A 13,639-nucleotide genomic window follows, 5' to 3' on the forward strand; every position below is an offset into this window, starting at 1 on the left:
TTAAAGCTTTATTCAGGATAAAACCATATATTAAAAGCTAACAGAAGCAGTAGCATTTACAAATAACAGTGTATCTAAAAGTATGAGACAACAACAAACAAAAAAACACACCATTAATAGTCGTGCTTGCACAGGTTCTGCACGATCCTCTTCAATAATATTCTCTGGGTCTCAATCGGACTTAAATTGATAAGCAATATAGACGATGCCATAGTTACAATACAACTGGAGCACATGCTGCTGAGGTGAGGGGCAGGACATTTAGAAACTCACTAGAGACGGTTTAGCAAATCATAACACACTGGACCAGCTAACCAATCTGAGCCTATTGTGTATTTCTGAGGGAGGGGCTCCATAAAAGAAGGAAATTATCAGTGTGTTTATAGGAGAAGTGATATAGCGGTGTGGAATAAAGGTAAATTATGTGAAAAATAATGTTTTTTAAAAATGAAGCATTAACAGTCAAAAAAACAGTCAACCACCCCTTTAAAAATAACATTTGTAAATATATAAACTTTTTTTTACCTGCTTTTCATTACAGTTACTTATTATGTGTGCTATTTAATTTTTTGTTCTTGCCTTAGACCCAGACCTTTAATCATAAAATATCATATTTTAAAACTATAACAGTCTTACAAAAAGTTTAATTATTTCAATATTTATGGTGTGAAAATTATTTACATTTGTTTTTACCTTATCACTTTCCCTCAGTTGTAATGTAAATTCTATCATGACCAATAATTTTGGCTTATGAAATGTTAGTGTACTTAGTTACCAAGAAAGACATATGTGTCAGTGAAGCGCATGCTTAAGATGAAATATGAGACATGATATGTGATATGATATGAAAATCAAGAATAATCTAGGTAAATATCACTTAAGAAGAATATCTTATTTGCTCATTATTTCCTCTATCTGTAATTATGACACTTAATATGAAAAATAGTCAAAATTAAAGAATTTTCCAGTAATTTTTAGTAGACAAATTAAATTAATGGATGTGTCAAAATTGTTTTAAAAGAATTTACTTGGTAAAAGTCCTTAGGAACAAATAATCTATAGATAAAGATATACCCATAAATGAAACTAAAACATAAAAAAGCTAAATGATTAAACTTGCTTTTAAATACATAAAAAAATGCTCTTTCTAACAATATTGGAGATTAAAAAAAAGTGTGAGAAGATCAGACAAGCAATTTATTTTAGTCTTTCTAGATACCATCTGCCTTTCAATCATAAAAAGTGACAGGCGTTCAAAGTTGTGCACATTCTGAGCTATTTTTCTGTCAGCAATGAAATAAATCAGGTTTCACATTTGCACAGAGAGATCAGGCTTTTCCCCGAATGGAACAAAGTCGGTCTCTGGGGTCTCAACGCTTTTCAATCAGCACTGTAGTATCTTGGATGTTGACGTCATGGCAACGGGCTGTGTAGGAACGAGCACAATCACAACACTTCAGACAGCTCGTGGCTGACTTTGTCACTCCCACCATCTTAGAACATGTAAAACTGAATCCAGGCAAATAAGTGGCCACTCTCACTGACCCGATTCTGTCGGCAGGCTGCAGGCTTATCAATGGAGCCGGCCGAGTGACATGCTGTGGCAGTGAATAGCTTGTTAACAGAGCAGCGATGGACTGGCAGCAGCAGTAATGCAAGAACAGCTCCTGAAAATCACACCAATGTCACGATCATATAGTTATCAATTCTCTCTGAAGCTCAGTGAATGACGTCTGATAAAGTCATTTTGTTGTTCTGAGCGATAAGAGCAGAAATGTTTCACTGTATGGGTTCTGCTGATGAATAATAAACTCTTTTTGACTCTTAAAGGGATATTTCACCAAAAAAATCCAAAACCAAAAACTGTCATCATTTACTCACTCTCATGTGTTCTGAAACCAATATTCTTTTATAGGAAACAAATGGAGATTTTAGGCAAAACGTTCAAGCTGCTCTTTTCCATACAACGAATTGTGACCAAGCAAGGTTTTATAGGCACGATATTTAGCGAATAATCACCTAAATTTTAAGCTGTGTCATGCATCTTATAATACGGCTTCAGAAGACTTCAGTGCTTTTGTACCCATTTTTGAAGCTTGACAGCCTTGACAGCCCCCAAACACTTTCATTGTATGGAAGAGAGAAGCTCAGTTATTTCTGTGAAATATCTCCTTTATATTACACAATTTTAATTTTTGAGTGATCTAGCACTTTAATGGTTACAAAAGTACATGCCAGCACATTCTACTTTATTGAGATGAATTTATGCTGTGTGTAATTAGTCTGTGACTGAAAGCATTTACTATTTGTCTTCTGGAGTGATCCATATGTTTAATTACATGCTGTATAATGAGTGGGAAGAATCTCTGAGACTTGTGTGCGCTGCTCTGTGTGTTATACGTGGATTATTCATGTAGCCAAATGTTTGTTTGTGCTTTCTGCAGGTGTACATGAGTTCCCTGATGATATCTTCACCAACCAGGAGCGAATGGAGGGGGCTGTAGCCTTGCATGTTCTGTGTGTAAGTATCTCTACCATCTGCTTTACCTTTTCAACATTCGACACAGTATTTGAAATTACATGAAGACTTGAAGTCACAAGGCTGTGTGTTCCATTCAAGCATCAGGGCAGTCTCTGGCTTTACCTGTATTATTTGTTACAATGGCTACAAAGGATTTTCCAAGCGACTTGCTCATTGGTACACATGAATGAATTGATCCTGTAAATTTTCAGTTTACATTACCTCACTTGAATGAAGAGAAGGCTTTGTTAAACTTAAATTATATTGTAAGAACTTGTTGTCCAATCAGGATGTCTTTGCCACATTAACCAGTATGACAAATACATTTAACTCAACCAATGTGTGTGACACAAAATCATGGTTCAAAAATCATGATAATACTGATTTTTTTTTTTTTTGGTTTGGAATCTAATATGTAATTTCTGATGATCTGGAAAAAGAAAACGACTTGAAAAATTATTATATTTTATATGCATTTATAAATACTTATTAGTTAATTATTTAATAAATGTATATTTATTATACTGTATATCTTAAGATCAATAATGTTACCTTTTAATATTTTTATATTGACTAGCTTTGGTAATGACTTTTTCTAATTTTGTAAGTTATTCTTTACTCTGATGAAGTGTATTATTTATGAAGAAAGCTCATTTATTTGGTAAATTTCTTCCTTCCTTTAACACTTCCAGTTACTTCCATTAATGGCATCAGTGTTTTCATGTTCAGATGCACTTTATAAATGATCTACAGTAGAACATGATGAAGCCTGTACACATCTTGGCATGTGCTTTAGTTCTTACCTGAAATACTGTTTACTACAGTGACTGTGCATATAGAGAGCGAGACTGGATTTTATAGTCTCTGGCGGTCTATGCCAGATGACGTAATCATTTGTTTACAATAATACACAATAGAGTTCCCTCTGCCAAAAGTATTTCCTATAGTTTCTGTTCTTTCATGGATTGAGTTGAGTGTTCTCTAGAGGTTTAAAATGGAGCCAAAGTGAAATAAGACAAGAAGTTGGTGGCAGTGTAAGCTGGGTGGCTGTCCAGAGCCTTTTTGAGTCACGACTTAATAGAATTATTTTTCAATGAAGTGTGATTCACTGAAATTGCTCTACCTGCTCTACTTTATGGCCAAAAAGCAAACAAACAAAAAACACACAGACATACATACTTCTATTCCTAAAGCAATTATGATGTCACTTAGAAATTAGCTTTGTTGTTGTTGGTTTTTTAAAGAACTGAGAGATAAGAAAATGGTTTTATGTGGTAACTGACATCATGCCACCCACAATGGATGTTGACAGAACTTAATTTATATTGAACCTGGAACATGAATGATTACATTAATAGTCTCTTAATAAATCCATTGCAGTTGGACTTAATAAAATAAACTGAGTTGCTCTATTCCACCCCATCATCGTAAGCTATCACAGAGAGACCATTCATCATGTATCAGGCTTTCCTGCACCCATAGGTCATGTCTGAGCACACTTTTAAGTGAAGCATGCCTTGTGAAGCAGGTACTGATGCGGTACTGTGTGTTCCTGCTGAAATCCCCTGCAGGGTTGGTTTGACACTGCCATTGTTGTGCGTTATTTAGGTAGTTGCCCATGTAAGCAGCGAGTGAGTGGATGGTAAAAGCTTCAGCGAAAACCCTCTAAGACTCCCTCCAGCTGTTTACATGTTTTATTTATCTTTTGGGGCTTTAGTAGCCCAGCTCTGCCTTGTCAGAAGGTCAAGAATAAAAGGAAGGGGAGGGAATGAGAGTGGAGTGGGCAGAGATTACGTAATGGGCACACAATGCAAGCATTGCAGCATGGCAGCTGAATTAGATGCACTGATTGGTAAAGTCTTGGCGGGAAACAGTTGGCAAACGGATTCCAGGAGTGAATGGGAGATGGCTTTGAAAGGACAGTGTGCTTGCATCCATGTGTATGTGCAAGTTCTATGTGAATTCATGCTCATTTAGAATATTTGACAACACTTTTAATTATGTTTTTTTGGTTTTATAATTTTTTTTTTGCTTATTGAATGTTGTTAGCAGTGTTTATGTACTTTTTTAGTATGTACATGCATAAGTTTACATGCATATGTGTGTGTTGCGTGTCAAGGGACCTTGACATCTGCGATTCACACCCATCTGGCCAGAGCAGATGTTGGAGCAACTAATCCACACACAGCACTTTTATGTAAAACATGTCAGATTGTGCAAAAAAAAAAAAAAAAAAAAAATCAGTTCCATCCCTATTGAGTATGAGACAAATAAACTTTGAACCCCCCCAGCCCCCACCACCCCTCACTCTGTAAAGGGCACCAGCTTCCATCAGGGCCTTTCTGTCATCGGGACACTTTCTAAGAAAAGGTCTGAATAGTCCCAGTGGATGGCCGTCCCACTGGAGGGCAGATTGCTCTGAGAATTTAATGGTGTTGACACTCATGTACTCAAATGTGCCCGCATGGAAGAATTTCGCTTTGCACAAATTTCATGCGCTCCCTGCAGTGGCTTCTAGAGTCTGTTTTTTTAACTTCTTATGTAATGTGAAGTTACAGAGGCTTCATCACGTGTCGCAATCTAATTTAAGGTGGTATTTTCACAATGGACCACTTTGGCTTTAAAGGAAGAAAGTGAACATTTTGTCATAATTTGCTCACACTCATATTTCATTTCTAAAGGTGAAGTTTGGAATGAAATATCCTATCTGCTCTTTTCTAAATAATGCAGTGGCTCTTAACCATTTTGACCATTTTGACAGACCATAATTTAAAAGAATAATCGTCATAATTTACATACCCTTTAGTTTTTCCAAACCTTCTGCTGCTGCTAAACACAAAAGAAGATATTTTGAAGAATGTTGGTAACCAAACAGTTGCTGGTCCCTATTGACTCCCATAGTATTTTTTTTTTCTTTTTTTATTATGCTAGTTCATGCAGGTTTGGAATGACTTGAAGGTGAATAAATGATAACAGAATTATTCAAAAGGCTCAAAGCGGGAACTTTAAGCAAGGTTAAGTTTAATTAATTTTGTGTTTTCTCTTTCTCTCGTTCTCTCTCTAAAGGCCATGTATATGTTTTACGCACTGGCACTGGTGTGTGATGACTACTTTGTGCCCTCTCTGGAGAAGATCTGTGAGGTAAGACATTTATTATGTCCTAGCAAATGTTCTGCATATGCTAAATCATTTAAAGCAAGTTTGAAGGTAAAATATGTAATTATTTATTTAATATTTTTTCCTGTCACAGACTAGGCTACTTTAAAGCTGTGAAGCTATTTTGAGTTTTTATAAATAAGAATATAGTTGTCATAAGAAAATATATTAATTAAATATTTCTATTTTATCCCAATCTAAGCTATTTTGTAATAATAATTCTACTCTATTTTAATTAACCAATAGCAGATAGGAGGAGTGTTCAGGAAACTCAAGATTAGTCATTATTTTTGCTGTGTTCTGTTTATTTTATTTTCTGTGTTCTGTTTGGTGCAAATTTTTCACTTCATCTATGATGTCTCTCTCTCTGTCTGTGTGTAAATGTTTTGTAGCGCCTCCATCTCAGTGAGGATGTAGCAGGAGCCACGTTCATGGCAGCAGGAAGTTCAGCTCCTGAACTCTTCACCTCGGTTATAGGTAAACATCTCCGCACACAGCTTGCTTTTGGAAAACAATTCCCCTCAAATTTGAACATGGACCTTCACATGCCCTTTGTAAGCCACCCTGTCTTCTCTGTGCAGGTGTATTTATCACTAAAGGAGATGTGGGAGTGGGCACAATCGTGGGTTCTGCTGTCTTCAATATCCTCTGCATCATCGGAGTGTGTGGGATATTTACTGCACAGGTGCTCATTGCTTTGTACATTAACACATCCGATAAGATGTTTTTAGGTATTGGTTCAAACTAATTCAAATGAAAAACTTTGTTATTTCTTTCTCAAATTTAGCATTTTAGTGAATTGATCCAGCCAACTAATTCACAGATTCGCATTGGTTTCAGTATAAAAGTCCATGTGCCCTCCTGTGTGTAGCAAAATATTTTGTTAAATGCTAGTGTTTCTTGCTATCTCTTTGGTTCAGTTATATAAATTGGGTGTTTTGTAGTTTTCTTAAGTGTAAATTTATCTTTTGAATCCATAGTGGAAGAATACTATAGTTATGTTCAAAGTACTGTATCCTCCCCAGCACTGTTTACCTCCTCATTTGCTACAGTCTCTATGGATTGCCAGTAAGACATTATTTTTCTTTAGACAGTCAACACAAATGTACTGAGCAAGCATTATGAATTCTCAGCGTCTGGGAGAGGACGACTTAGAGATGAATGAGGTGACCTGTTCATCCCCTTCCTAAACCTCTGCCCTAAAAGAGCCATTACTCAGTGCAGAATGACAGTAAGAAGTGAGCAGACTATTCTCAGGGGTCACTGAGAGTAGCCGATGAGGTCAGCCATGTTAGCTGTGGAACTGCTTTTTTTTTGTTTTCCATCCTGTCGTCTTTGCTTTCCACTTCATTCAGTCATTCAGGCTCCTTCGGTTTAACCTCCTGAGACCCTTACTATGTTAAAGAAAAGAGGATATGAGGTTATTCTGTCTTTGCACAAGCATGGGAAACTGCTTAATAGTTTTTTCCTCTCCCAGTCTTTCTCCAGTCACCATCTGTCAGTGGAATAGAGGCATTCTGGGTAGTCTGATAGACCTCAGTCTTGTGTCTCACACATACACACAATTGTTTTTTGCCCTTCTCCATTAGAAATTAAGACAAATGACAAGTTCAAATGATCAGTTTATTGACAGGAAATTTATTTTGGAAATTTGAACATTGGTGTCTTTATGATAAATAATCTCATTGCCGTGTGTGTGAATATGTATTTTTTATAAGATAATTTATATGACATTATTATTATTGATTTATTTTATACATGTAGTTTTTACAAATAATTGTATTATTAGATTTGTATGTTAAAGAAATTTGCTTTTACATACATGCACGCACACATTTTCTATTTCTATTTCTATTTCTATTTTTTATGCACATACATGTCATATGCAGTGGTTTTGTGTTTGGGCATTTTTACAAAATTAGAATCTTATATTAGTGATGTCAGTAGATCTTTCCCAAAATGGCACAAGGCCACAAGACACCACAAGACGCATGGAGTCCATCAGTGTCAAGGGGGGAAAAACACATCTGCAACAATGGAGTTTCTAGTTGCCACGGAAACACAAAGCAAAGAGTGTCACCTGTGGTGTAAGTTAAGCTGTGCTAGCGTCAGCGATGGCGCATTACTTCCGGTGCTCTGACGTAGATCAATGCTTTTTATGGAAGGATCGCCCTACACAACATGACACACATTCAATATGGATTATTTCACACAGTTCTATCAGCTGGATTCAGTACAGGATGTCATATCCATATATGGTTCCTACTTTATTCATTTCCTTCACCCGCTTCCAATTCACACACTTTAATTCAGAATTCTAAAGTTTGCAAGCCAAGACCAACTTTTAAAAAAAAAATTGGAAATAGTCACAGATTACACATTATATAAGAGGCATGACAAGTACATTTTACAATCCTTTAATACCAGGGTTTTCAACTGACTCCATGAATGAAAGAAGCATGCAATTTATTTATTGTGGTGAACAGAGACTTTTTGAACTAAACTTCTTAATATACTGTACAACTATTGTGTAATATCAATATTAAAAATACAGTTTGTGTTTGAGCCTTTTATAATCATGTCCCTGTAATATGAAAACCTTTATGATTTACAAAACTTGCTCTAAACTGAAAAAAAAATGAAATAAAATCTGTGAAATTTACAGTAAATAACCAGCATCTATGCTAGTCAGAACTTTAGCCAAAAATATGGTAGCAACATTTTAGGTTTTAAATTATATTATATATATATATATATATATTGTTAAAATACCAACCTACTGAAGTTCTAAATTCTGTTTTGAACTATATGGTACACTGACAACCACAAAAAGGGTGGTAATGAGAAAGCCACATACTGTATAGAATAAAAGTGTCCCAATAAACATTCATTTAAAAACATAAATTGTAACCAAAAACCCTAATGTACACAACTGTAAGTCTAAGTGTGTTTGTGTCTCTCTCTTTCTCATCCGTCCTCTCTCTCTCGTCGATGCAGGCAGTACGGCTCTCGTGTTGGACGTTAATGAGAGACTCAGCATACTACACTATCTCAGTGACCACTCTGATCGTGGTGAGTAGAACTCTAAGTGGCTTTTCATGCTCCCATGATGCTTATGGGCCTCCTCGCGCAGCAGGAGAGGAGAAGCAAGTGGCTCTCCCGTGGGGCCTGTGGCCTGCAGCACAGGCCTCTTATTTGCCCACACTCTGCATGTGTTCCCAGCACAGAGGAACAACAAACACTGATTATTAGTATACAGGACACAGAGTATCTGAGATGTTACTCACAGCACCTTATTAAAAATTGGATTCACTAAAAGAACAAACTGTATTGTAATAGTTTATACTGTTACAGTTGAACTTCAACTCTTTTTTTGGAAGGGGGGATTTGTCTTTTCCTTTTTTTTAATCCTGAAAATAAACAGAAACTTTATGTAAATTTTTCACTGGAATTATGCTTACAATGTTATATTATATTATATTATATTACTCCATTAGATTACTCATTAAATCCTCAGGGCCCATATTTACAGTACGATAATCCTGCCCTCTGGTGGTAAGGTGTGACATTTCGGAACTATTGAAGAAATGTGGCTTTGTCATTGTGATTTGTCTGTTAAATTTAACTTTATACTGTTTTTTTTTTTTTCAATTCATCTATGATGAGAAGGTGACATGGTAAGATTAAAGCTGCTGTTACACCAGACAACCCTCTTAATTTTTCATATTACTTTTTCATACAACTGTTTCACAATTTTTTGTCTTCAGTCATTTACTCTACTTTTTCTTTTCTCAGGTGGGAATCGCTCATCCTAATAGTACTGTACATGTTTTACATTATATTAATGAAGTAAGTTCTTTATTCTGTCACTATGGAAATTTTTCATTATTACATGGATTCATTGCTATTCATATCTACTCCACATCAGTAAATCGCATCACTGCTGATTTTATTAACTCTCCTTCCTTGGTGTTAATCAGATTTAACTCGCGGGTGGTTCATTACATCGAGCGGCGGAAAAAGAACTCAGCAAATCTGGGTAATGGCACAGCCAGTAACACAGACATCGACGATGGGTGCGATGCCACTGTCGTGCTTCTTAAGAAAGGTAATGCATGCAGTCCTGTTTTTTATAAGTGTGTACAACTGCTTGGTGCCCATCTAAATTTCTGCTTGTTGTTCTGCCCCTCTTAGCAAATTTCCACAGAAAGCCATCAGTGCTGATGGTGGACGAACTCTTGTCTGCATACCCTCATCAGCTGTCCTTCTCTGAGGCCGGAATGAGAATCATGATCACCAGCCACTTCTCCCCTCGCACACGCCTCACGATGGCCTCCAGAATGCTTATTACAGAGGTGAGTCACACAACCACAAAAAACAAAAGTACAGCTACATTTGATAGATTTTGTAGTTTTTTTTTTTTTTTTAAGAAATCTCTAATGAATTATTATTACATATGTGAATAAATGTTAAAATTTAATCGATTCCTGTGTTGGCAAAGCTCCAGTCTTCACATTGTTATTATCGCTTACTTAAATTAAAATTACAACTAAAACAAAACCATAAATAAGTTCCTTACCTGAAATAAAATAACATATTTAAAAGCATATTTTTTAAAAAAATTTCTTTTAGCTTAACTAACATAACTAAGTACTAAATAGAATAATAATTAAAAAAAAAAAAGAAAAAAAAAAAAAAAAAAAAAAAAATATATATATATATATATATATATATATATATATATATATATATATTAAAAATGGCAATAACACAAAATCACTAATATAAAATATAAACTATTACATAATATTAATAAAAAAAACTAAAATAGTATATTAAAAATAACACTGGGTCTTCAGTGTCACATGATCCTTCAGAAATCATTCTCATATTATGATTTGGTGATCAAGAAACATATCTTATTATCAGTGTTGAAAACAGTTGTGCTGCTTAATATTTGGAAACAGTAATACTTTTTTTTCTAATAGAAAGAATCTAAAATAAAGAAAATGGTCATTTTGATATAAGGTTAAAATAAGAAATTAAGTCACAATATGGGATATAAATATGTAAATCTTACAGAGATGTGAGGAATAAAGTTGCAGTTACCTTAAGGGGATATTCATTATATCTGTATTACAGAATGAAATGTTTATTATTCAGTTTGTTTTAATTTGTGTGTGCGTGTTTCTGCAGAGGCAGCGTCTGATAAACAGTCGTTTCAGTAACGGGGATTCAGAGGTGACTGTAAAGATCCCAGGAAAGCGTGGGGTGGAAAATGGGCTGACAGGACCGGACCGAGGCCTGAATGGGCGAAAGGGAGGTCACCATGATGATGACAGGGGAGGAGCTGAAGCCAGCACTGACACCGAAAACGAGAATGAGGACAATGAAAACAATGAGAACGATGAGGAGGAAGAGGAGGAAGATGACAACGAAGGACCCTATGTACCATACCGCTGCCCTGGTACATTTATTACAGATGATTGATTAAAATAGTTTTAATTCTGGTTGTCCATAAGCAGGAAGTGTTCCTGACAGGAGGTGTACCGTAGACAGCTTTGAATGAAAGTGTCTGTTAAAAGACTAATGGCTCAAATGATGTCCTGATCTTGTGCAGGTGGGGGCTTTAATAAGCTAAAGTGGCTGCTGGCCTGGCCACTGAGTCTGCTGCTGTTCCTCACCGTGCCCAACTGTTCCAAGCCTCGCTGGGAGCGCTGGTATATGGTCTCGTTCATCTCCTCCACCCTCTGGATTGCTTTCTTCTCTTACATCATGGTTTGGATGGTAAGACTTGCCTCACAAATACTTACTTTAGAAATTCTTAAATGTGTAAATAACTTGCTTGAAATGACCTTTTGACACTCTCGTGGCAGGTCACAGTGATCGGTTACACTATGGGCATCCCTGATGTCATCATGGGCATCACTTTCTTGGCTGCTGGGACCAGCGTTCCTGACTGTTTGGCCAGTTTAATTGTCGCACGGCAAGGTAGGAACAAATTAATATTTCTTCATGCTCTAGCATTATTATTTATTATCATTTCCCAATTTACCAAAGGAGGAGATTGTTAAAAGATGAGTTTTCAGTTTTTCAACCAGCTCTCTATTGTTACAATGTTGGTAGTATATGTAAATGAACAGTAAACTATCTCCATGATACCTACACACAGATATCACATGTATTTGTCAGCAAATGTATACTTGTAAGCCCAAAATGCATAATTTTGTGTCATCCTGTGGATTTTTGAGGGCTTGAGGGATCATTTTAATTTTTAACATTTTTCATTCCCTACTCAAGGACAGTCAGATCCACAGAAGGCCAACTCCAAAACCGTGTTGCCAAGTCAGCAGTTTTCCTGTAGAATTGTGCCAGTTTTAAACTGTTGCCGTGGGTTGTTTTTTAGTCCATGGGTTAAAGCAGTCTTCCTCCACCCCTCTTGGAATGCTATGTCAATAAGGGATCTGAGCAACTGAGCTGGTTTTGGACTAGTTTTCAATAGAAATTGGGCTGATTTTGTTTCACAGACCTGGCAACCCTGCTCCAAAATCAAAGTGCATTTTGAAGTTTGTGGCAATAGGGAACACCACAGCACTTTTAGTTCTGTTTTCTCACATAGCATTGATTTTTTTCTTGTTTTTTTTTTTAAAGGCCTGAGTCAGTGGTGAATTCCTCATTTAAGACAGAAGCAGAATTGAAAGTACTAGTAGATTAAATTTCAATTTTAGTCTCAACTGTCTCTCTATCTTTTTCAGGAATGGGTGACATGGCTGTGTCTAACTCCATTGGTAGTAATGTGTTTGATATCCTGATTGGACTTGGTCTGCCCTGGACCCTCCAGACTTTAGCCATCGACTATGGCTCCACAGTAAGTGGGAAATGTTGTAATACAGATTATTGTTTAATAATTTTTTGGTTAATGCTTAAACAGCATTGACATAGAAGGAATGAAAAATCAGTGTTGTTTGTTTAGTTAATATTTGTAGATAGTTTCAACATAATAACCTCAGAACCTGTCAGTAGCAGTAGACCATTAGGTAAGATCATCTTAGAGCAATGGTTCAAGATGACTTAGAATTATTTAAATTAAACTGTAATCAATTTAAAGCATAATTTATATTAAAAAAAATGTGAGCTATATATATATATATTTAAGAACCACTGCCTTAGAGGATTACAGTTCTTAATATCAAAAGTCAAGCACATTCAACTGAGGTTTCCTGCCTTGCCCTACATGTACTGTGATTTCTCTGAACTCCCTGAATCTTTTCACAATATTAGGTATGGTACTTGGTGAAAGACCTAAATTCTTTAAAAAATCTGGATTGCAAAATGTAATTTTTGATTTGTTTGACACTTCTCTCATGAAATTTGGCACAAAGTGATGAGCCATGATCCCGCTTTGCTTGCAAAGACTGAGATGCTCCTTTTACAACCATGCATGATACGTTGACCTATTACCAATTCACCTGCTTACTGTGAACGGTTTCAGAACAGTTTAACTCTATGGATACTCTATAACATTTTCACTTTTATTTTGCCTCTGTCCCAACTTTTTGGAAATGTTTTGCAGCCGTCAAAAACAAAATTTGGTTCATATTTACAAAATACATTTACGTTGGTCAGTGAAAACTTTGGAAATCTTTTCTGTGTACTTTTGTCAATTAAATAAAAGTTACAGAGAATGAACAAATCACAGATTCTTGATTTTATTTCATTTTACAAAATGTCCCAACTTCTCTTGAACTGGGGTTGTGTTTATCTATACATTATATATGTTCTACATCCTACAAGTTCTAACATATTTTTCCTGCATTTCTTTTCAGATTCACCTGAACAGTAAAGGCCTGATTTTCTCAGTTGGGCTGCTGCTAGCATCTGTGTTTCTCACGGTATGTGGGAAAATTTAAAAACACTTATTCAAACTAATGTCCTTTAAATCCACCTCTCACCATCTACCCT

The 13,639-nt window shown here is 35.9% G+C and overlaps 1 protein-coding gene across 1 annotated transcript in view; it reads left to right on the plus strand.

Moving 5' to 3' along the window:
- The window catches only part of LOC122139427 (sodium/potassium/calcium exchanger 3-like), a 74,368-nt gene that overhangs the window by 57,091 nt on the left and 3,638 nt on the right, over positions 1–13,639 (plus strand). Inside the window, exons 3-16 of the mRNA XM_042736990.1 lie at positions 2,445–2,521; positions 5,588–5,662; positions 6,070–6,154; positions 6,259–6,362; positions 8,675–8,749; positions 9,329–9,354; positions 9,473–9,526; positions 9,658–9,785; positions 9,872–10,032; positions 10,874–11,144; positions 11,298–11,464; positions 11,554–11,668; positions 12,433–12,545; positions 13,504–13,569. Of these exons, the coding sequence (XP_042592924.1) occupies positions 2,445–2,521; positions 5,588–5,662; positions 6,070–6,154; positions 6,259–6,362; positions 8,675–8,749; positions 9,329–9,354; positions 9,473–9,526; positions 9,658–9,785; positions 9,872–10,032; positions 10,874–11,144; positions 11,298–11,464; positions 11,554–11,668; positions 12,433–12,545; positions 13,504–13,569 (1,517 nt within the window). The remainder of the gene's footprint in view (positions 1–2,444; positions 2,522–5,587; positions 5,663–6,069; positions 6,155–6,258; positions 6,363–8,674; positions 8,750–9,328; positions 9,355–9,472; positions 9,527–9,657; positions 9,786–9,871; positions 10,033–10,873; positions 11,145–11,297; positions 11,465–11,553; positions 11,669–12,432; positions 12,546–13,503; positions 13,570–13,639) is intronic.

Source organism: Cyprinus carpio, chromosome B13 (assembly GCF_018340385.1).
Source record: "Cyprinus carpio isolate SPL01 chromosome B13, ASM1834038v1, whole genome shotgun sequence".
Taxonomy (NCBI): Eukaryota; Metazoa; Chordata; class Actinopteri; order Cypriniformes; family Cyprinidae; genus Cyprinus; species Cyprinus carpio.